This window comes from Spizellomyces punctatus (genome assembly GCF_000182565.1).
Source record: "Spizellomyces punctatus DAOM BR117 chromosome Unknown supercont1.3, whole genome shotgun sequence".
Taxonomy (NCBI): Eukaryota; Fungi; Chytridiomycota; class Chytridiomycetes; order Spizellomycetales; family Spizellomycetaceae; genus Spizellomyces; species Spizellomyces punctatus.
The window spans coordinates 767,733-788,427 of record NW_015971539.1 but is presented as its reverse complement, the minus strand read 5'-3'; the positions used below and the strand labels follow the sequence as shown (position 1 = coordinate 788,427).

The 20,695-nt window shown below is 48.4% G+C and overlaps 8 protein-coding genes across 9 annotated transcripts; 4 read left to right on the top strand and 4 right to left on the bottom strand.

Annotated features, from left to right (window-relative positions):
- Window positions 1–114: 114 nt before the first annotated feature.
- Window positions 115–1,633, top strand: SPPG_01982 (uncharacterized protein). Its single transcript, XM_016750288.1, has 3 exons — window positions 115–282; window positions 347–685; window positions 759–1,633. The coding sequence occupies exons 1-3, from the start codon at window positions 228–230 to the stop codon at window positions 1,463–1,465; spliced, it is 1,101 nt and encodes a 366-aa protein (XP_016610941.1). The 5' UTR covers window positions 115–227; the 3' UTR covers window positions 1,466–1,633.
- SPPG_01981 (uncharacterized protein) lies at window positions 1,490–2,928 on the bottom strand. The gene is made up of 8 exons (XM_016750287.1): window positions 2,816–2,928; window positions 2,647–2,760; window positions 2,426–2,584; window positions 2,320–2,361; window positions 2,139–2,263; window positions 1,978–2,080; window positions 1,840–1,908; window positions 1,490–1,767 (listed from the first exon to the last, which is right to left on the bottom strand). The coding sequence occupies exons 1-8, from the start codon at window positions 2,816–2,818 to the stop codon at window positions 1,555–1,557; spliced, it is 828 nt and encodes a 275-aa protein (XP_016610940.1). The 5' UTR covers window positions 2,819–2,928; the 3' UTR covers window positions 1,490–1,554.
- A 593-nt stretch (window positions 2,929–3,521) lies between these two features.
- On the bottom strand, window positions 3,522–5,514 carry SPPG_01979 (uncharacterized protein). The gene is made up of 6 exons (XM_016750286.1): window positions 4,500–5,514; window positions 4,283–4,441; window positions 4,190–4,214; window positions 3,967–4,124; window positions 3,782–3,898; window positions 3,522–3,723 (listed from the first exon to the last, which is right to left on the bottom strand). The coding sequence occupies exons 1-6, from the start codon at window positions 5,493–5,495 to the stop codon at window positions 3,649–3,651; spliced, it is 1,530 nt and encodes a 509-aa protein (XP_016610939.1). The 5' UTR covers window positions 5,496–5,514; the 3' UTR covers window positions 3,522–3,648.
- Window positions 5,515–5,686: 172 nt separating this feature from the next.
- SPPG_01978 (uncharacterized protein) lies at window positions 5,687–10,555 on the top strand. The gene is made up of 18 exons (XM_016750285.1): window positions 5,687–5,783; window positions 5,846–5,924; window positions 5,981–6,043; window positions 6,129–6,624; window positions 6,704–6,770; window positions 6,850–6,989; window positions 7,068–7,213; window positions 7,288–7,798; window positions 7,867–8,291; window positions 8,360–8,429; window positions 8,507–8,608; window positions 8,664–8,886; window positions 8,948–9,045; window positions 9,104–9,348; window positions 9,417–9,625; window positions 9,681–10,017; window positions 10,073–10,205; window positions 10,265–10,555. Exons 1-18 carry the CDS (start codon window positions 5,752–5,754, stop codon window positions 10,408–10,410), a joined length of 3,522 nt encoding a protein of 1,173 aa, XP_016610938.1. The 5' UTR covers window positions 5,687–5,751; the 3' UTR covers window positions 10,411–10,555.
- Window positions 10,556–10,610: 55 nt separating this feature from the next.
- SPPG_01977 (uncharacterized protein) lies at window positions 10,611–12,903 on the top strand. The gene is made up of 2 exons (XM_016750284.1): window positions 10,611–10,939; window positions 11,020–12,903. The coding sequence occupies exons 1-2, from the start codon at window positions 10,742–10,744 to the stop codon at window positions 12,634–12,636; spliced, it is 1,815 nt and encodes a 604-aa protein (XP_016610937.1). The 5' UTR covers window positions 10,611–10,741; the 3' UTR covers window positions 12,637–12,903.
- SPPG_01976 (pentatricopeptide repeat domain-containing protein) lies at window positions 12,655–15,000 on the bottom strand. Its single transcript, XM_016750283.1, has 3 exons — window positions 14,792–15,000; window positions 14,249–14,730; window positions 12,655–14,180 (listed from the first exon to the last, which is right to left on the bottom strand). The coding sequence occupies exons 1-3, from the start codon at window positions 14,982–14,984 to the stop codon at window positions 12,849–12,851; spliced, it is 2,007 nt and encodes a 668-aa protein (XP_016610936.1). The 5' UTR covers window positions 14,985–15,000; the 3' UTR covers window positions 12,655–12,848.
- Window positions 15,001–15,128: 128 nt separating this feature from the next.
- Window positions 15,129–17,744, top strand: SPPG_01975. 2 transcript variants are annotated; one of them, XM_016750282.1, is made up of 7 exons: window positions 15,129–15,558; window positions 15,670–15,943; window positions 16,016–16,336; window positions 16,395–16,793; window positions 16,863–16,980; window positions 17,046–17,311; window positions 17,378–17,744. In XM_016750282.1, the coding sequence occupies exons 1-7, from the start codon at window positions 15,140–15,142 to the stop codon at window positions 17,615–17,617; spliced, it is 2,037 nt and encodes a 678-aa protein (XP_016610935.1). In that variant the 5' UTR covers window positions 15,129–15,139; the 3' UTR covers window positions 17,618–17,744. The 2 variants fall into 2 exon arrangements, with proteins under 2 accessions (XP_016610935.1, XP_016610934.1); XM_016750281.1 differs by having other exon boundaries at window positions 15,641–15,943.
- SPPG_01974 (uncharacterized protein) lies at window positions 17,636–20,139 on the bottom strand. Its single transcript, XM_016750280.1, has 2 exons — window positions 19,732–20,139; window positions 17,636–19,652 (listed from the first exon to the last, which is right to left on the bottom strand). The coding sequence occupies exons 1-2, from the start codon at window positions 19,849–19,851 to the stop codon at window positions 17,859–17,861; spliced, it is 1,914 nt and encodes a 637-aa protein (XP_016610933.1). The 5' UTR covers window positions 19,852–20,139; the 3' UTR covers window positions 17,636–17,858.
- Window positions 20,140–20,695: the final 556 nt, after the last annotated feature.

Below are 20,695 nucleotides of genomic sequence, written 5' to 3'. Positions count from 1 at the left end.
TGATTGGAGTGTGAATCTGAGCTGTGTCGGTGTCGACGGGGCTTTGCCACATCACGTGCTTTTCAAGTCGCGGGCGGACATCATTCGGACACAGTCAACCAGTTACGTGGCTCCTGCAGAAGACGCCAGTCATCAGATGGCTGCAAGCGACCCATTTGCATGTTGATCGTCATGATAATCTCACAACAAATGTGGTAAATTCACGACATTTGTATTTTTGACACGTAATGGATTTGGAGCAAGTAGATCTTCCACCACGAATCTATCGCGCATTGAAAAGAGGTTAGCTCAACCAGTACCGAAGCTACATGGTCTGCTACTCATTAGCAGATCTCTACCTCTTAAGCCTGTTTCGACACTATTGATCAGGTGTTACACCTGTCGGCAACCGAGTTGGCTACGCGGACAAGTCTCGAGCAGCGTGATGTCCAAGACACCCTTACAATATTATCAGAAGCCGTCTATTCCTGCGTATTGTGCAAGTCGACCGCTTTGCTAGAACGAAGGCAGCAATATGATAGACTGTCTGTGGGGGATCCATATATTGATGCCGTCCTAAGAGGCGGCGTACTAACAAGCAGCATCACAGAAGTTCATGGCAAGAGCGCTGTTGGCAAGACGCAACTGATGTTGCAGTTGTGCATTATGGCGCAACTTCCTGTGGAGCTGGGCGGGCTTGCGTCAGGTACGTTCCGAATGTTTTCCAGAGGGTTGTGATGATGCACCGTCAACTCAGATTGATAGTCTCCGCATAAAAGGAGCTCTTTACATCGCAACGGAGCAAACTTTTCCAATCAACCGCTTCGCCCAACTGGAGCAGCATATGAAAAAGCGATTTCCTCAGCTGTCCAACATGAACATGAGCGACAATGTACATATCGTCCACATTCGTGATCATGAAACCCAGCAACATATTCTGTCATATCATCTGGCTACAGCGATGCTTACACATAATATTCGACTCGTTATAGTGGACTCCATAGCAGCCAACTTTAGAGGAGACGAGGATGTAGCTTCTTGGGATGCGGCCGCTCGAGCGAAGGCAATTTTCGAACTGGGTGCCTCGTTGAAGAAGCTTGCACATGAATATAATGCAGCCGTTGTGTGCGTCAATCAAGTTACAGATATATTCAATGATACTATATCGCACGCAACGGTCGGTGGGATTCAAGGCGGGGATCCGTATTTACGAGTGACAGCATGTGTTCAGAAAGATCCGAATGAAGATGCCGTGACGCCTACTTTGGGACTTGCTTGGTCTAATATTGTCAACACTCGGATAAAGATGTCACGTAGAGACACATTAGTTCCAGAGAGTGACATCGTTTGCGCTAATGGTTCGGAGACCGCTGCCTGCAACATCACAAGAACGCTGACGGTCTGCTTCGGGCCACATCTACCACTCTCCAATTGCAAATTTGAAATCACCGCTTCCGGCATTGTTGGCTTATCAGCCGACAAGTGATGTGGATTTGTCGCTGTAGCGGCATGGCAAGTGTGTATGTTATTATTACCCCCACGTGTTCTTTAGAATAGGTGCAGATGCATATGTATTTATAGGTATAGATGGTTTACGTCCTTTCTACTAAACATATTAATCAGCTTTGAATATTGGGGTGAACCCTCTCTCTTCACCCAGTCTTGTCTTGATAGCGACTTGATAACAGGCTCAAATGCTTGTAACGTGTCGGTTGTCACGTCGTAGCGTCCTAGCTGCATCTCAAGAAGGCTGACGTACATCCATGCTCTGGCATGACGTATCTCAAGCTTTGTTGGACCAAAGAATTGCGATCAGTAACCTCCCCTTTAGGATGCTCATGTCCCCACAGAGATACATACCAAAGTTAGAATGGCCGCACCACAACCAGTGAGCATATTTGCTGGTTCCAAATATGCAATGTTATCGATCTACAACCAACGTACAAGAGCTGGATCAGCTCACACGACAGAGAATATGGAAAGATGCCATATGCATACTTCTTCTGCCGCAGATGTTTTGAGTTTACGCAAGAATGGAGGAGCCAAGTCTTCGCTGGCAGTCTTGTATTCATGAATGGTGATGGAATCAAATATAATTGTCCTATGTTTGAAATGATCAGATATGCGTAGTACATGCCGAAAGAATATTTGATCGTTACCTCTCAGGTTGAATATGATTTAATAGCACATGAGCCCAGGCGGCAGTCTGTTCTTTTGGGACATCATACTGGCACGTTACCACCAAACAAGACGGGTCATCCTCTATTTCGTAAATGAGACACATCTATCAAGCAGTCAAAGAAGAAGTTGACGGATATTACAGACGACGGGAAAGCTTACCTTGTTCTGTATAGACGGCTTCTCTTCCAACGATCTTCCGTCCTGACCGTCATGAACCGGTTCAAAACCCACGTTAAGCAGCAAAGGGCAACAGTCAGAACTTTACCAACTCAGCACCGGGAAGGAGTAGAGCTCCTATGACTTTCTTATTTTCAAACTGGGCGTGTAAGAACAGCGATCCCGCGCCATTGAATCCCAAAAGTAGAATCCTCGCGTTCAACTGCTGCTTTTCAGAGTTGAGTTTGCGTGTCGAGGACGGTGCCCACTATGACAAGAAGTATTGTCCACAAGAGTTCGAATAAATAACCAGGTCACCACCATTCATACCACAATCCGGGGCTGTTGCGACGGGGTTGTTTCCAGTTCAGCATTCTCAAGCTCTTCCAACTCTTCAGCTTCATAATCGCGACCGTTCCCGTCTGGTTGAAAAGGCCAGAAATCCTATTCTCAGTGTAAGCGAGATATTTCAAGGCGCACAGTGGGTAGACGGACGCACCATTGCTGTCTACTCAAATTGGGAATTTATCGAAGATGTCCCAGTGTCAGATCGCAAGAAGGGGAGTCAGTGGATGACTCACTCGCGCTTAGTCATCAAGAGAAGCCCTAGTGTGAGACTCTACTCATTGCCTGGATGAGTTGTCCCCAATGGCTCAACCAAGACAAGGTCCCAGTTTTAAGTCGGTCGGTCTTTTCAGCTGCGCTATACATCACCTTGGTGGTGGCTTTTTCTCTAATGAATTGTCCGTCGGAACATCAACGAGCAGGAGACAGTAGGGGCTATCTTCAAGACCGTATTCCGAGACCCAAATACTAAAGGTTAGAATATGCAGTCCGCATTGACTTTACCTTTAAAAACAAACTTTCTTATGAAATCTAATTATTCTGCACCTCATTGGGGTCTTCTCTCCGCTCTAGTGAACAAGGAAGCGTTACAACTCTCGGCAGAGTTCCTTCGCCTATTTGTGCAAGGTCGCCATCTGGGAAAAGAATCAGCTCTTTGTTCTCCAACTGACATGCTGACTCTTTGTACTTTATTTGATGGCATCACAGAGGCCTTTCTGCAGGCCGGAAAGCAGGCGATGTTAGAAGGACGCAAAGACGACTTTGACGACGATGCAGTTCCGGTTCAAATCGGTGTTGCGCACCTAGAAAAGGTCATTGCTCAGCTACTTCTGGACTTCTGAGGCCTGTTCCATCTCCCATTTGAATCTTGGGAACTTCTTGAAGTTACCAAGTTGCAAGCATCGGGCTCAGTAAGATATGAAGCCCCATCTATAGGTCTATCTCAATCCTAGCTACCCTAGTCTAGTTGATAGCTACTTCTGACTATCAGCCAGGTATTCCAGCGGGAAGACCGGTTGGAGGAAGTGGAGGTGGGACTGGCACTGGACGAATCAGATATCCCTGGAATGATTGTTACAATGAATAAGGGATTCAAATATATCGAAAAAGCGGGACATACCAAACTGAATGGATGTGCCGGTTTGGAATCTCCTGCAGACGGAGGGACAGCATTCGCATTAACATTAGTACCTACTGTCGCGGCGGTTACCAACTCTTCACGTTTGATTCTGTCATTCTGAAGATTGAAGTCAGTACATGCCAATAGCGGGAGGCGTACTGGCAGTTCATCGCATTACTACTCACAACAACTCGCTTGCGCGATTCTGAAAATGTAGTCACCTCTTCAAGATCATCCGAGAAGTCGTGTACAACCTTCAAAGGAGGACCCCATGGAGTGTGCTCCTCACCACTAAGGATGCGCCCAAGATGCGGACCAATACGCATGATCCAGGGCTTAAACCCTATTTATGCAACATGGGGTTTCAGTTATCAAGGATATCAATATATGGCGTATGGTACACCGTACCATGCTCAATATGACAGGGTTCCACCTATCGTATAGATTCGAAGAGACATGAGTCATCAACTGGCAGGCATCGGATAGTAGACAGTGACTTACTGCATATGATCCTGGAGCCACGTTGGCATTGTCAACGCCCCCTTGTGTCCTTGGAAATCTACCCACACGGCTTCGCAGCACGACGCTTGCTTTGTTGGAAGGACGGGAGTCACGCGTGCCGCGATGCTGAGGCACATATATAGCTGGACCAAGGGTACTCTATATCGCTCCTTAACGAGGATCTAATGTCCGCGCGGCCCAAGAAAGCCTAACTTACCTTCCCCAATTTTGGGAATCTCCTAGGCGCTCTCGTCCAGTCATCTTTTTCTGGTTTGCCCGACGCTTTTCGGTCCGATCTTACTTTCTCCTTACTCGGCCAGGTCAGAGGCCAAGGGTCATATGTTCCCGGATCTGGTCCTCGTCGCTCCTCTGTCGATCTGGTGACATTTAGATAAAGACGGTCTAGATTTAGTGCCTGCTTTTTGGGATGAGGCTCAACGATGGCCCGTAAATGCGAGGTAGGGCGCGCGCTATGAGGTTCACTAGATAGGCCACTATTTTCAACGCTCTCGCGTTGGGAAGGAGCAAGGCTACCTCGCCTGGACGTTGTGCCCTTCGGGGCGCGTGAGCGTGCGAGATTAGCTAGACGCTCCTGCTCTGCTTCTGTTTCTGCCTCAGCTACAGCCAGTGCGAGCTGTTCGGGCATTCCGTCATCTAAAACTTTAAGTGCAGAGGATCTTCGAGCACTAGGCGGATGTTTCGGTATTTCTTCTGCTATTGGCTGTATAGCCACGAGGGTGTCTCCTTCTTCTGCAACAGATTGTCTGCTTTGTGATTTCCCAATTTGAGATGGCCCTGCGGATGGGTTAGTGGTAAAGGCATCTGCGCCCCCAGATATTGGGAGTAGGCCGCTTGCAAAAGCAGGTCCCGACTGAGAGCTGGTGAGTGAGTTGCGTGGTGGGGGTGGCAAGCTGCTGCTTCCCGGGATCCTGGCAGGTAGTAACGAGTGCGACACTCTTGACTTCCGCGCGTCCAACTTTGTGACTGAGAACATCCCCGATCCAGCGCCTGCTATTGCAGAAGGCTGCTTCCTTAGCGCTGATTTGCTCTCAATGTGCTGCAATAACCCTGAACCAGCTGTCGCAACCATGGACGGCTGATGTCCCAATGCGGATTTGCGAGGCAGAAAATGTGCGCTCTGTAAGGACCCAACGTCCTCAGGCGACTCTGGTTTTTCGATCACTTCCGATAGGTTACTGGACTTTAGGAACATTGCTTCGTGCCAATCTCAAGTGTGCTGTACAAATCATGCAGACCAGCTGGAAGCTTGGTCGGTAGTGAACAATTGTTCACAGGCGCGTTTGGTAATCACACACGTAAGCCGAATCCCGCGTGACTAAGTCTACAGTCACATCCAGACCTGACTCACCAACACTTACCACACCCAACTTCCAACTCGACATTGCTAAAACGCAACGCAACGCAAAGTTCCTAGGAAAACATTCCAAGCTCTCCCATACCAAAATGCTATGAGTGCCAATATCAGTAACCGGATGAAGAGGTGTCTGACTGGAAAACTGACTTTCTTCGCCACTATAAACCGCTAATGTCTGCGAATTGCAGGATTGTGTGGTCTCCTCTGGACGGACAGCGATTGTTCCTGGTTGGCGGAAATGACCTTCGTCTATACGAATGGTCCCCGGTAAGTCAACTGGAATGAGCTGCTGTTGATACAGCTATATTGATTTTGTACTATAGGAACTTGAGGGTGACGAAGCGATTCGTTTGATTGCTGTGAATACGGACGTGAGCCACATGAAGGTAGATCTGTGCTGCATATACCTGTCTTTTGGCGAGTTGATAGCCGCTAGAACGAAATTCAATTAACCTTTGTTTATTCCACCAGTGTTTTGACTGGTCACCTCATCCAGAGTTCAGCGATCTATTAGCTGTCGGTTATACAACCGGCCGAACGATTCTTACCACAATTCAGGCCTTCAACTTTGTAAGCACGCCATCCAACGCTCATGTACTTTCTCGAAATCCCTCCACGTCTTCACTACTTCAACTGCCATCGAACCCACCCGTCTCCAAAGTTCTTGGAGAGTTCATGCCCCGACACACCCGCGCTTGTAATGTTGTGGCATTTTGTCCAACTGATCCACATTTGCTAGTTGCTGGACTGGACAAAGTTCGGAATGACTTTGGATTGATTGTATGGAATACAGAGATGGCCAGCTCTTCGGGATTAAATGGTGCTGGAACGCCTACTGAGCCAAGCGCAGATCGAATTGTAGAGGGACGAGGTGGATTGGGTGGAACCAGCACTGCAGTTGTAACCGATGGAATCCGCAGCGTGTTTTCAGGCACGCACTTGGGTCAAGACATTGATAATGTTTTGGGTATGCTATCAGATCAGACAACGATGGATCTCCGGACAACGGCGGACCAAATGCTAAAGTAGACAGCCTACCGCTACAGATAGCCGTAAAATCTCAGTATCAAATGTCTCGGAGATATCTGGAAAGAGTGCATCGACTTCGACGAGGTAGGCGGGCACTTCATACACCGAACCTGTGCTGTACTGTTAATGTTCAGAGATAGTGATGTGTTTACCTTTGATATAGCCGAAATCCGATTCCAAGTAAACCGGTAGCCCAGTATGGTTCCTCGGAAGGGATATCGTCAGCAGCATGGCTCTACAAATCCTCACCACACCTAGTTGCCGGCATGGGGTTAAAATGGATACGTGGCTATGATTTGCGAGGTGAGTTGCTGGCTTCTTTGGGGAAGGGAAGGGGAGAATGTGTGGTCGCCGGTGTCTCATGATAACAATTCCTGATAGCGGCTGGAAATAACACACCCAGTCTGGTTATACCTACAAAAGCTGTGCTTGGTATTGCCACAGATCCTTTTCACGCCCATCGATTTGCTTCATTCGCCGAAGACAACATAATTCGCCTGTGGGACGCGCGCAATACAACGGAGCCAATATCCTTCATCACTTTATTTTGATTTGTTTCTTCCTCATCTGAGATCTGCTTATTACACCTTGACGTTCACACGCTCTAACATTCAATGCAGAATTTCGTACTGGTATCACTCAGATCTCCTGGTCTCCAATACGTTCAGGATGTCTTGCAGCAGTGGGAAAGGATTCACCCGCTCTCAAAGTATGGGACATTCAAGAAACAATAACGACAGACTACATCAGCTCGACAATATCGCGCAGTAGCTCAGTTCGAGTCCCTTCTCAGTCACAGGGACCTGGACCGCACCAGCTGCCAAGTCCGATAGGTGAAGCACCATCTACGACATCGGCCGGTGACGCGCTCGCAGAGTCACATCTGCCGCCTTCGGTTGCCGGTGCTGGCTCTGTCGGCAGCGATGGCCATGGTCCTGGTCCGCGCTTTGATAGTAGCTCTGTAGGCAATGGAGGAACTTTGGGCAGTAATGGTACTGGAGCCGCTGCACCCGGGGTTGGAGAATATCCTGTGGTACCCGGGACGTTGAGTCCGCAGGATCTAAACCCCGGAGATGACAGCACAATTCCTATCCTATGGAAGACTCGTCAAGGTGAGTTCAGGTAGTTGAGCAGGGTAGTATCCGGTGGGCTACCTAACAAATCGATCTCGCCGCTTCAGTGAGGCCAACATCGCAACATATTCAAGGATTTGCCTGGATTCCGGTACCTGTGTCAGATGACTTCTCTCACTACGTTGTAACGGCGACGAATACCAAGGAACAGCAGTTTGATATCACTCGTCTTCCCGTGACCTATAAGGTCTCTTTATCTCCTCGTGGCGATCTCGCTGTCACCGGTGGAAAATCCATCACAATGCTTCTCGCGGATGCTTCTGTTGGGAGTGCATTGCAAAGCCAAGCGAACAGCGTCAGTGAACTTGCGAAGGATATTGATGGAATGCTGTTTCTATCACGACAGTCTTCAGGATATGAAAACTTTCCGAAACGGTTGGACCACGCATCTTATGTGGGTAGCGTCCATGCCCTTCACAACGACATTTCGGTAGTTATGAGAAAGCGCGCACTAGCAGGATATTCGATGAACGTGAGTGGACTGTTAATAAGCCACTGTAAGACTCGGCGACAGGCATTGCTGAGACGACGCTGTTTAAGGCCGAGAAAAATGGCAGATTGCTCACGGAAGACGACAGGGATCTGCGAGAACTCTGGGCGTGGGTTCACAGTAAGTTCTATATGCTTCACAGCATGGGGCCTGTATCGTGATCAATAGAACGGTTAGGCTGAAGCCATATTTCTCAGGAGCGAAGCGGAATTCGGCACAAGATCGAATGCGCATTAACGGAATAGATTATTCGGGGCAAGGAATACAAGCCGTAATCCAAGATATGATGGCACCTGCGGGTGAGGGGACATTGTACCGCTTTAAATGAGACGTAAAGGTAACATAGGAAACCAGCTTCCAGCTTACGAAGAACATTTCCAACAGCGAGTTCCCCTGCGACGAGCGTTTCAAATATGTCAAGTGATCCATCTGCGGAACCATTCGTTCCCTTCATTAGCTATTCCAACCCACATCGTACTGTTGCGCTTTTGATGTGCGGATGGCAGTTTCATGTGAAAGATGATAGCAGCGACGGTGATGGAAGCGCGGACGAAACCCTGGAGCAGGTTCTCCAGAAGTAAGTCTGCTAATACTATGCTCAGAGCTCATATCAAGGGCCGTAACTGACTCGAATGCAGTATGGAAGCTGCGGGCGAGTATGAGAAAGCGGCAGGATGGGCTTTGTTCCATTCGTCTAGCTTAACACGGGCGGTTCAAGCTTTGAACGCCAGTAAAGGTTAGTTCGATGCTTTGCGCTTAAGTGTAACTTTCTCTAATGATGTTGCCGCCGAAAGATGAGCGCCTAAAGCTCGTCGCCACCGCACTGGCAGGTTATTCCACCGTCCCGAGTAACAAGAGTGGTTCAAAATTATGGCAGGACTTGTGCCGATCACTTAGCTCCGATCTCAAAGATCCATATTTGCGATCTATGTTTGCTCTCATCGCCTCGGATGGTGACTGGCGTATTGTTTTGCAGGAACGAGGTCTTTCGATGAAGGATCGCATAGGCATAGCGCTTCGTTTTTTGAACGATGAGGACGTAAGTCGTTCTGTGTCCATTAACCTCGGTCGCACATCAGTAACATGAGTTCATTCCTTGGGTTGTAGCTACTTGCGTACATCAATAAAATGACGAACAAGATGGTCTTGGTGGGAGATATTAACGGGCTGCCGCTTACTGGACTCACACCAGCTGGGGTGGATCTCATGGAGCACTACCTAAATAAGACAGGGGATGTGCAAACAGCCGCATTGTTACTGAGCATGGTTGCGCCAGGTCGGTTTTTGGACTCTCGGGTGGATGATTGGGCCGAAACGTGAGTAGGGTCGTGAAATTTTGAAATCTCAAGCTTAAAACTCATCCACCTTCAGCTATCGAACCTTGCTCGACCGATGGCAATTGTATCGCATCCGTGCCGGCTTCGACATTGCTCGACAACGGCATCTAGCTGGTGATGGGTTTGTTGCACATACTCCCCATCCGAGCACGCCGTATAATGCAAACGTGCCCCCTCAAATCTACGTGCGATGTAACTTTTGCAATCAACCAGTGGCGAACGGGCTATTTGCATCTCCAGTGAAGAGGAGCACCGGGACAGCTATGTCAAGCGCTGCCCCAATGCCTGTCATGCCCGGCAACAATCCACACATGGCGGGTGCTGCGGGAAATCCCCTCGGAACTCTGATGATTGGGTCTAGCAAACAGAAGGTACGTGATCCAATCTAAGAATGATGAAACCATTATCTGATCTTGGGAAAACTAGGTCACAAGTTGCCCCAACTGCCGGAAGCCTCTACCGCGCTGTGCGCTGTGTCTCTTGCATCTGGGAACGGCAGCGGAGAATCTACAGTACTTCTCGAGAAGGGATAAACCGTCGCCCTCTTCTGGCACTGATGGTACCTTATTCCTCAGTAACCGATCTCCCGTTCAAGTTCTGACGCTTTTCCGTTTGCAGGATCTGCTCTATCTGGCTTTGATTTGTGGTTTACGTGGTGTCAAACCTGTCGACATGGTGGGCATGCGGTGCATATGCTACAATGGTTTGAAAAGCACCAAGAATGTCCCGTGTCGGACTGTCGATGTCGATGTCGCGAAATCTGAATATGTGAAATGAGGGACTCTTGTATATTGTGCATGATAAGCTGTATATGCCAATTATGGAATTTACGCTGTATCCCCAGAAATACCCGCGTTTTTTAAGAATTACTTTGATTAGGGATTAATTGAATGCTGTAGTCAACAAAATATCAGGTTTGGTTTATAGCTGGCGTCGTGGCTTTTTTGGGGATCTTGATTCCTATTCTAATTATTTACATGTCAAGCTAAAAATACTCACACCCAAAGAAACCAACCCACTCCCCGTTTGCTCACGCATAGCTCCCACATTGCACTTGCACGGCTCTTGCCTCAACATTCCGCAGAAATCAGCATCATGGGGGAAGAAGTTATAAGACTCCTGGATAGCTCAGGCAACACTGTGTTGGATTCTGTTTTGGCAGAATATGAAGATTCATTCAGCTTGGAGACATTTGGAGACCTTGCCAAGCTACATGATGAATTGGAACCGAAAGGTGGCAAATCTTTCATTATTGCAAGAGTGCAGACTTGGGACATCAAACAGCCGGGCAAGGTGAATCTCCTCTACATGATTTACCCTTTAGAACATTTCACATGGTCTGAGAAGCTTGCTAATCAATTATTTTCCCGCAGGCTTTTTATTCGTATTATAGTGCTTTTCAACTCAACAAAATCCTATTCCAGACACAAGTTTACCTAGGCAAAAAGCTGATACATCGATTGCACGTTTTAAACCCCTTGACCAATACCGATATCATCGGAGATGTGCAATATTTTATGCTACGAATTCGAAAGGACAACGAACCGGGGCAAATAAATCCGAAACCCCAAGAGAAGGAAAAGGATAAAAAAAAGGAGGAGGATTTAGCTTCTATCGTGGCAACAGCTGCTGTAGAGGAGAATAAGGATGTTGAAGGAGGGACTATGCAAACAATCAGCGAATCAGGGGTGACCAGACGCACTAGACGCTCATCTCCTGCTCGCAACAAGCGGCTGATCCCAAGCATTGTAACTAGCTGGCCCCCCGCTTCGCCCACCGGATCTCCAGGTGTCCTTCCTCCCCCTAGTCCCAGCGTTCGAGATGTGGAAGCGGGAAAATTGATTTCCTGGACGATGGTTGCCCCGTCAGTGACCGAAATCACAGAAGAAGAGGCAACAGGACCGGGGCCACAACCCCGAAAGTTCAGCCTGATGACTATGGGTCTGAAAAGCCCATATCCATCGCCAAAAAAGGGCGTGCCATTGGGTCCACGTAGCGCGTATCCAGCACTTGGTGGTTCGGAGCCACAAGAGTTTATTATCACCATACCTCCCTCTCCTACCAAATCCCCCATGGGTTCAAAATCGTTCGACTTTGGTGCCCGTCAAATGACCCCAGTAGACGACCAGCGGGGAACATCACTTGATATACGTGTCGTGACCAAACCTCCTCCAGGGATAATGCAGATGCACGGGCACCGTCGCAATAACCGAATGCAGGTTGCTGTCGGGAGTGTGACGAGGTTTGCCAGGCCAATTTCTCCCGAAGATTTGCGACAAGTGTCACCTACCCCGAAAGGGCGAAGACGAGCGTACTCTTATGTAAATTCTGCGGCGGCTGCTGCTGGTGACGGGTTGAGTCCAACATTTGAGGAGTGGTTGCAGATGGTTCGGCAGGATCAGGAGCGGGAGGATAGGGTCACCGAAGATGGTGATCCTTATGATACTGTTTCTTTTATTGGCGCCTCACCCACCAAGCAAACCTCCGAAAAGGATAAGAAGATGTCAGCGGTCAACCCGGCTCGCGATTCAACAACCCAGCTTTTGGCTGATCATGTTCCACACCAATCCTCTGCTACATTGGGCAGCCATCCGCCATTAAAGAACCATGCTCCAGTTACGTTCTACGACGCCATACTTTTTGCCACAGATACGGATTACCTTGAATCATCGCGCATCCGAGCAATCTTTCGCCAGAATGCGGTGACATCAGAAGATGTCAAACTCTTTGAAATGCCAGAATATACTGGTTTGGACACTCCCCCGCCGGTTGTCATCATCGACGACTCGCCGCTTTGCGAATGGTGTTATCCTAGCGCGGCCACCCTTCAGCAATATAGTCGTCCTATGCGAGTCTTTCATCGAGTCAAATGCTGGGTATTGTTACTCCTGGTGGTCATTGCAGGCTTCCTCTTCATCTTTTTCATGATGAGGAATCAGAACTACAATCCCCCCGCCTCTATTCGTGGCAATACCAAGAATTCGAGTTGATTTGCTACTGATGCCTGCATACCCTCCACGTATTTCAAATAGTTTTTCGTGAAAAAAACGAGTTTTCATAAACTACAGGCGGTAGAACAAGGTTTAAAGCTAAATTTTCAGATTATCCATCTAGTCAAAAACTGTACAGAAAATAAATACAAGATCTTTACCATTATCTAAACCTTAACATGACCTCATCAAATATCTACACTACATTGCCCTTAAACTTTGCCATTCTGAGCGATACATTTCAATATAGTAGTTCGTTCACAAGCGACTAAATCCCCCCACGGCTCCATCATATCCAATACTATCTGATAGATCATAATGTCGGGAGTAATGCCCCTGACACCCATATCTTCGACCAACCGAAGCGCTGAAACGACATCGCCCTGTCTCTGGCAACAGCGGATCAAACCCTCAAAAGTTCGCGGATCTGGGGTGATATGTTCCTCACGCTGCATCGTGTACCATAAATCCTTCACTGCAAACAAAGCCGCCCTTCCTGATGATTCCAAACTGCATCTCCAAATCATGGTATTGTACAACTCCAGATCTCTTGGAATCCCGGTCAGTCGCATGTCCACGAAACGCTGTGTCGCTTCCTCATATTGCCCAAGTCCCAGGAGAGCATCAATGATAGCATGAGTACTTTTGGCATCATGAACAACGCCTTCTCTCAGCATTTGTAGTTCATATTCCAAAACCGCCGCCGCTTGACCCGACGTGACGTCGCGGGTCATCTCTTCATTCAGCGGAGCACAAGCGGTAAAAAGCGCAGTATATGAGCCCACGTCCGGTATATGACCGGCTCGCCGTAGAGCTTCAAAGATTTGCAAAACCTGTCGCAGCCTGTGCTCACTATCCAACGATTCCATTGACGCCCAACCTTGCATCAACAAGTTGTATATTTCCCTATTCGGACGCAGTCCCTCTTTTTTCATGTCCTCAAACAATTGCGTGGCATTCTCCATCGAAGACAGACCATCTTTGCTGGCAAGGATGTGAAGATCCAACACCACATAGCATGCATCTGCATCCTGGAGCACCCTTCGATATCGCATATTATCCACAATTGTTGTCCACTCCTGGTGCAGTGTACGACGTGATGTTGCGGCTTCTCTACGCGTTAGGGATTCAATCAACGCCGCACGCAGTACACGTAGCGTCCCGCTGTCCAGCTCTTTATACAGCTGGTCACGCTGCCGCTGGGTTATCAACATGGTACGAAATACTGCTTGGCCCTGCCTTCGTATCGTCAGCGCTTCGGCGAGCTTACCCTCGGTCTGGATGGAGTCGAAAACTGCTCTTGTGGCCATGACAATCAGGTCTTGACGCTCTGGGTCGAAAAATGTATGCTCTTTTGCCTGCGCGTCTATCGCATGCAGTAAAGCAGAATATGCGGAAACACATTTCTCATGGCGGTCTTTTACTGAGGTACATCGGTGCAGAGCAATCGTGCAATATGCCCAAAAATCACAACTGATCACGGAGTCGGGTGCAGATGATATCCTTGACGAAAGCTCTTCCACTTCATCCAAGTTACCCAAAGCCTTTTGAAGAGTAGGTGCTCAGCTTTTTCAGTCCCAATCTCGCACGCATGGTATCACTAGCGACTTACCAAGATCTCCAGACCCAGGATCTTGGTACTATCCACCTTCCCCTGCAGGCGCTCTAGAACTGTGAGGGCTGCCTTCACGTAGCGTCGTTCATTCGACATCAGCAACGTCTTTGCAACGACAAGGTAACTGTTTTCTGTAAGCGACGATCCATCCCCTGCCTCCTTCTCCAAGATTGTCAAAAGCCTCACAACTCTCTCAACTGCATTTGGACCTTTAGCAGCTGCCTTCAACAGAGTAGTATAGACGTCAGTTGACAGCGGGATTCCTTTGAGCTTCATTGTTTCCAGTAACCGCATGGCCGTCTCCAAGTCACCCAATCTCGAACATGCTTCTAATACTACTCCGAAAAAGTCCTCGGAAACATTTCCACGGTGAGCGGCCCGCTTGAATTCGTGCACAACGCCATCATAGTTCTCAGCCGAGAGCAAGGTCTGCATCTTTTTCAAACGTCGCATTTGCCCACCTTCAGAAGCTATAGAGGCTATCAGAAGCAGATTTTAGAGCAAATATAACATTGGGTTGGTAATGGAGTAGCCGCTCACCTTCCGTTACTGGCGCCAAGGAGGCGACGGCTGTATACGGGCGAATGACAGTTCTGTCATGTCGCGCAAGCACCGACTGCCGCCCTAGGTGACTATGACGACTTGCAGCAAGCAGGCAGCCCGAGGGCCTTTGCCTATTGCAAGGGAGAAGAGAGGTAGCCTTTCGTCCTCCAAGACAACTTCTTGCTTTCATCCTTCGTCCAGCAAGGAGCCAAGCAACAAATGTTCGGAACTAGAGATGCGAGTTCTTCTTGCATTCCGTCACGTGGCAGCTTAGCTCAGCATCGGGCCCGATCAAAGCGATCGAATGCCCGTTCGTTTGGTGCACGCTGGATGTAGTAAACCACAATGGCTGAAGAGGAGGACCAGCTCTCGCTCGCTCGTCTCGTTGCACAGTTTCCTCTAGTGGATCCAGAAATTCTCTCTGCAGTGCTTCAACGCGTGGACTATAACGTCGACGCTGCCATTGAAGCACTCGAGAGAACGATGCTCCACAACCAAGGTGATAATGCCAGACGGACGGAAAAGGGAAAACGTCCCGTTACATCTACACGCGGGCGGTCAACTGATGATCTTGGAGGTCGTCCTATGACAAGTCGATCCAAGCAACGGATGGAACAGTCAGATGAAGCTCTTGCTAGAGACATGCAATCACGGGTCAACCGCCTTCCTAGTGCGCGAAGGCGTCAACTGGAGGATCAAGTATCAGAAGATGAGCTCTTGGCTCGAGTAATTGCCATAGAAGAGGATGAAAAATTTGCAAGAAAGTGAGTCCGGGAGAGTTAAGTGATCGGTCAAAAACTTGGCCGCTGCATGGGGGTTTAAGATTCTTTGCTGATTGAACGGAAGTCATTGGAACTTGCTCCCGATCCTTTAAGGTTGCAAAGCGATCTTGAAGCTGGACTAGATCCTCCAACACGACCCTACAGTGGATTGAGAAGACAACTGCCAACCAAGTCAGAAGGAGCGCTGAACGAAATCGGTGTCGACAGCTCAACAAGTCCTCTGGCCGCAACACAAAACAGCCTTTCGCGCGAAATGATGAGCCAAAACGATCTGGCTATGGGTCGTATACCGCGACGTGAATCAATTAGCAGGAGCGGTGGATTATCTGACTTGAGGACAGAGGAGAGACCCGAACCAGTCGATGAGGTAATGTGAATAGAGCGTTTGGCCTTTGAACCAGATCCTCACCAGTTGACATGAAAAACGCAAATTGTACAGGCATCTGCAAGAGCAACGGCATTGAAAGGAAGTGTGCCAGCGTCAGCAAACCTTTCCGCAAATCTGATGTCAGATGTGAATGTAAACTCCATGGGGCTTGATGCGGAACCTACAGCGTTCTACTCAACGCATCCTGAGGATAATCATCCTGACGATAGTGACGAAGAATTTAACGCCCTCATGGCGAAAAATACCAAGTCGACTACAGGGTCGTCCCAGTATCTACAGGACACTATCCAAGCACAACCAGAGTCACCACCTCCACAACGTAGAGCCATGAGGCCCGAAAGTGCGCGGCGCTCTGCAAAACGGCACCAACCGGTAAAGGACATTTTCTTCTACCCCAATGTATGTCATAATATCTCAATCTTGTTCCCAGCTTCGCCAAGAAGAGGATGAATATCAGGATTCCAACACCGATGCTATCATTCAACGTATGCAAGATGATAGGCAGACAACTTTTGGGCTAGCAGACCCGCAGCCCCTTCCGAAAGAAAAGCATCCATGGCCGCCACGCTCCGATAGTTTAGGCTACCCACCCACAGACCAGGACGACGACCATTTGCGCAATACAGACATGATCTTTACCGAGGCCACCCGCTCAACGTCGGAGACTTCCGCCGTATCAAGCTCCGGCGGTCCGCTCAAGACAGAATTGGAAGAGCTTTTCACTTATATTGCGGGATATGAACCACAAACGTTTGAACTCAACCCAGAGCTGAAATGTTTTATCCTGGATTACATGCCGTCCATTGGTGACATTGATCCAATCATCAAAGTACGTTTTGCAGGCATTTCATTTTGACCTTTTTTTCATGGGATCTAAACAATGTTTTTGCTGCTGCAGATTCCGCCTCCATCGCGATATCCAGATGATCCATCTAAACCAGTGAATACTCAAAAGCTGTCGTCATTGGGAGCAATAGTGCTCGATGAACCTAATATACAGCAATCTGATCCGGCTGGTATGTTTGTGCGAGTGAACAAATGTTTACAAAGACACGTTACTCACCGTCCTAAAATCGGCCAGTCCTGGACCTTCGTCTTCGTGCTCTTCAAAAGAGCGAATCCGCAACCCCTAAACTAACACCATCCAAAATCCGGTCAATACAACTGGGTCCGGGAACATCAGCACCCGACGGGCAAAAAGCCTTGTCGCAATGGATTCAAAATGTTTACAATCTTCACTTGCAGACGCCACAGGATAAGGTGGAGTACTTTAAGCGAATGCCGGATGTCGAGAAGCTGATGGCTCAATGGCCTGACGCGGTCGAGGAAGGCTTCAATGCTGGAGAGGTTTGTTCCAAACAGCCAATATTGCAGGATTCACACACTAACACACACACATGCACATCATAATAGGTTCGGGTTCCACCAGCCGAGATCGACCTGTCTTTGCGCGACTATGCCCAACTAGCCTGCAATATGGTGGACATACCCGTACATGTCTTTAAAGAAAAAAAGTCGAAACCCAAGGAAAGCCGCACCTACATCGAATCTCTTCACGTACTGTTCACACTATACGCCGAATTTAAAAATTCTCAGCATTTCGGGCATCGGCAGAAGGTCGCTGTGGCGGCCGAAGGTGGTTCCTCAGATTAAACCATAAGAATTACACTGTATGCTTTCTTCAAACATATATTCAAAAGTCTCATTTGTAAAAAATCGAACAAAAGAAAAAGGTTAAGACTAAAAGTAAAAATACAAAGTACAATTCCTGGTACTGTCCAATTTACAAAGAGGTAATGTCCGGTAGAAGCAGAGAAGATATAAAGGAAAAACACTAACAAAAGGAAACTGTTCAGTCCGCTCTTGAGTCGCTTCCATCCTAGTTACAAAAGCTTTACTGCTCTACAAATTCTCCTACAGCATTCGGTAACTCTACAGGGAATGATCTCGGATACGGTATCGTGGGTGATTGCCCGACCACAGGACTGAGATTGTCAAAATCATTAATCCCACTCAGTAACATTTTCTCTTCCACACACATATGAGGCTCTTCCAGCCCGCTCTCAAATGCTAGTGTTCGTTGTGATGGCGGTCGTCCGGTTTGCGGACTCCAATATGCCGCAGAATTATAACCTTTATGGACTCCAGGCATCGCAATCGTGTATCCCGGGTATACAGAATCCCAGCTAGATACCTCTGCACCCGCATTAGCGCGTAATACGTGCTGCTGTCGTAGTATATTGACTGGCTCAGAACTCCGCCGATTCATTCTAAGCCTTTGAAAGTGTTGTACATCAGGCTTGGACTGTGTTTCTTGTAGCGCTTGGGGAATGTGAAGCTGCTTCTGACCGTAAGAATCGTAACATGGGCCCAGGCATGCCATGTCCTTGTTGTAAAATCTTGGGTATGCCGTCATGGGATACTGTGGAACCACAGCGACACTGGCTTCGCAGTCCGCATAGGTTTGCGGAGGCGTAAGCGATGCACTTGCATAAGCAATTTCGCTTGACCGTCCATAAGTACAGTCCTCCATAATCGGTTGCAAGGACGGCGAGGGCTGAGGGGTTTCTAGCGATGTACTGCCGTCATCTGTTGATGGTATAGTCATGTTCATAAATGAGGCAAGGAACTCTGGTGGGCACGATCCGCGACGTGCGCCACTCCAAGTGGGCGTATCTCCGGAATAATGAGGGGAAAGTACTGATGGTGAAGGATGCTGTAGTCGATACACTGGAGCGTAAGCCCCGGCACTGTAAGGTGCGTGAGTGCTCTCAATCCTTCCTGCGGGCGCAGTGGAAGTGGAAGTAGGTCCCGGTGTTGGGCGTTCAGGGATGGTTATGGTGAGCGCACGTTTTCGCTGGCGATTCGTGCTTGGCGGGCCATGGCCAACGACGGCCAGACGAGTGGGTGATTGTGAGGGATGTCGGATTTCTGGAATGTGAGACGCTGACTGTTGTGGTTGTGGGACGTACTCTAGGGATGTGCCATGGAATGGAAGGCCACTCTGTTGAGAGTCCACTTGCTCGTCCTTTGGTAAGGATGAAGCCAACGTCTCTTCATAGGTGCCGTACGGCTTGTATGGTTCCGGCATTGACACAGCACGATTGCGCATAGACGTCTTTGGTGGCAGGCGTCCGCTAGTGTCCAGACCACGTTCACCAATGTCAACAGCGTCTAAACTGGTGTCCACTGTCCCAAAGGGTGGCATCAATCCAGAGGCGGCCGCGACAAGGTCGAATGGCAGCGAGTCCTGATGTGGAGGTACGGCGATATCGTCCAGAAATTGATAGGCGCCCTCATACGGAGGGGGCACAACGGCAAACTGGGGTGTTCTCTGGACCTGACCGAGTGAGCCAATCTTTGGAGGACTTTCCTCCACACTGCGAGGAGAAGTCTTGATGCCTGGATCAAAAACCGCACCACCGGAATCGGACCCACTCTCCATCATATTTGGCGACGAGCTCTGTTCTTTTGTGGACTCTGCAGTTTTCTTGAACGCCGCCTTTTCCTTTGCACGGCGGTTTTGGAACCAGATTTGCACGCCTCTTGGCGTCATGTTCAATTGACGTGCTAGCAGTTGTCTGGTTTCCGCATCTGGTTTTGTATTATCACGGAAATTTGCTTCAAGGACTTCCAGTTGCATTTTGGTCGTCTTTCGACGAGTTTTGTGAAAGAACGGATTGTACGCCTGTCGGAACCCAGATGTAAAGATGCGAACAAAAAGTAAGCAAAGCTATAGGTATCGAACGACGGCCGGCAGCACTTACATGTTGACGAAAGTCGCCGTACGGCAATGGGTGGAAAGTGTTGTAAAATGGTTCCATGTACGGTGTATTTCCGTCAGAGTGAATGTCAGACGCTGGCAAATCTGGCAGGCCCTCCATCATTTCATGTCAAAACGCACAAGTGTCCAGTCTCCCAGCTCCTCGCTCGATTTATTATTTTTTTTTTTGTGTGTGGGTCGCTGTCACTGGCCAAGATGAGAATAAGCAGAAATCTCTTAAAAAACCTGCTCCTTCTTCACCCCAGCAGCGCTTGCTTATATGACAAACACTGTGGGCGGAAAATCAGGATTTTCAGCTTGGGGACGTTGTTTGGCTAAAAAGGTTTAAAGCAAAAGGAACGAATAGCTAGATGTTTGCTGTACCCCAGGGAGTTTCACTCGTCAAAAGCGAGTTTAGAAAGTTTGAAAAAAACGAAAAAAAGAATATTTGGGATTCGGTTCAAATCTCGTCTCCCAAAAGGACCAAAAAAACCTCCTTCCTTCCCCATTTGCATTTTGGGTAGAGTGTTCAAGAGTTGTTTAAAACAACAAAGAAAGCGGAAGGGCTGCTTCGCCTCTCCCCCCTTAAAGGAGGTAGAAGAAGGAGAAGGAGGAAGAAGGAAGGAAGGAGTAGATGGATGTAGAAAGCCGGGGTAACGGGAGTGAGACAAGGACGGGTAACATTTCAACAATTGGTGGTAAAAGCAAAGTGTTTTGATATCACACTTTGTAGTAACCTTTCACTTGTTCACCTTTTGTTACTCTCCTCAAGTACTTGGAACACACACACACACACACACACAGGTACAAGAAAAGCTTTATTTCGTTGGTTTTAAACACTCTCAAAACAAACACTTGGAATCCCTACACACACACACACACACAACAATATGGTATGCGTAGCACACAGGCAATCATCCAGAACAAGTTTATTGGAGAAGAGTAACGTGATGTCATGTACTTTGTTA

What these genes read in the sequence shown, in the direction of transcription:
- SPPG_01978 (XM_016750285.1), top strand. Translation starts at nt 5,752, where the DNA reads ATGAGTGCCAATATCAGTAACCGGATGAAGAG. An exon ending in ACGTGGCTATGATTTGCGAG is followed by an intron (nt 6,990 to 7,067) that starts GTGAGTTGCTGG and finishes AATTCCTGATAG; the next exon opens with CGGCTGGAAATAACACACCC. An exon ending in TTGGGTCTAGCAAACAGAAG is followed by an intron (nt 10,018 to 10,072) that starts GTACGTGATCCA and finishes TGGGAAAACTAG; the next exon opens with GTCACAAGTTGCCCCAACTG.
- SPPG_01976 (XM_016750283.1), bottom strand. Translation starts at nt 14,984, where the DNA reads ATGAAAGCAAGAAGTTGTCTTGGAGGACGAAAGGCTACCTCTCTTCTC. An exon ending in CTTGGCGCCAGTAACGGAAG is followed by an intron (nt 14,731 to 14,791) that starts GTGAGCGGCTAC and finishes TGCTTCTGATAG; the next exon opens with CCTCTATAGCTTCTGAAGGT. An exon ending in TCCTGGGTCTGGAGATCTTG is followed by an intron (nt 14,181 to 14,248) that starts GTAAGTCGCTAG and finishes ACTCTTCAAAAG; the next exon opens with GCTTTGGGTAACTTGGATGA.
- SPPG_01981 (XM_016750287.1), bottom strand. An exon ending in AATCATATTCAACCTGAGAG is followed by an intron (nt 2,081 to 2,138) that starts GTAACGATCAAA and finishes TTTCAAACATAG; the next exon opens with GACAATTATATTTGATTCCA. An exon ending in AAACATCTGCGGCAGAAGAA is followed by an intron (nt 1,909 to 1,977) that starts GTATGCATATGG and finishes CGTTGGTTGTAG; the next exon opens with ATCGATAACATTGCATATTT.
- SPPG_01979 (XM_016750286.1), bottom strand. Translation starts at nt 5,495, where the DNA reads ATGTTCCTAAAGTCCAGTAACCTATCGGAAGTGATCGAAAAACCAGAG. An exon ending in AATCGCGCAAGCGAGTTGTT is followed by an intron (nt 3,899 to 3,966) that starts GTGAGTAGTAAT and finishes TTCAATCTTCAG; the next exon opens with AATGACAGAATCAAACGTGA. An exon ending in CGGCACATCCATTCAGTTTG is followed by an intron (nt 3,724 to 3,781) that starts GTATGTCCCGCT and finishes CAATCATTCCAG; the next exon opens with GGATATCTGATTCGTCCAGT.
- SPPG_01975 (XM_016750282.1), top strand. Translation starts at nt 15,140, where the DNA reads ATGGCTGAAGAGGAGGACCAGCTCTCGCTCGCTCGTCTCGTTGCACAG. An exon ending in GATGAAAAATTTGCAAGAAA is followed by an intron (nt 15,559 to 15,669) that starts GTGAGTCCGGGA and finishes CGATCCTTTAAG; the next exon opens with GTTGCAAAGCGATCTTGAAG. An exon ending in ACAGCAATCTGATCCGGCTG is followed by an intron (nt 16,981 to 17,045) that starts GTATGTTTGTGC and finishes AAAATCGGCCAG; the next exon opens with TCCTGGACCTTCGTCTTCGT.
- SPPG_01977 (XM_016750284.1), top strand. Translation starts at nt 10,742, where the DNA reads ATGGGGGAAGAAGTTATAAGACTCCTGGATAGCTCAGGCAACACTGTG. An exon ending in ACATCAAACAGCCGGGCAAG is followed by an intron (nt 10,940 to 11,019) that starts GTGAATCTCCTC and finishes ATTTTCCCGCAG; the next exon opens with GCTTTTTATTCGTATTATAG.
- SPPG_01974 (XM_016750280.1), bottom strand. Translation starts at nt 19,851, where the DNA reads ATGATGGAGGGCCTGCCAGATTTGCCAGCGTCTGACATTCACTCTGAC. An exon ending in ACGGCGACTTTCGTCAACAT is followed by an intron (nt 19,653 to 19,731) that starts GTAAGTGCTGCC and finishes GGGTTCCGACAG; the next exon opens with GCGTACAATCCGTTCTTTCA.
- SPPG_01982 (XM_016750288.1), top strand. Translation starts at nt 228, where the DNA reads ATGGATTTGGAGCAAGTAGATCTTCCACCACGAATCTATCGCGCATTG. An exon ending in CTATCGCGCATTGAAAAGAG is followed by an intron (nt 283 to 346) that starts GTTAGCTCAACC and finishes CTACCTCTTAAG; the next exon opens with CCTGTTTCGACACTATTGAT. An exon ending in GCTGGGCGGGCTTGCGTCAG is followed by an intron (nt 686 to 758) that starts GTACGTTCCGAA and finishes TCCGCATAAAAG; the next exon opens with GAGCTCTTTACATCGCAACG.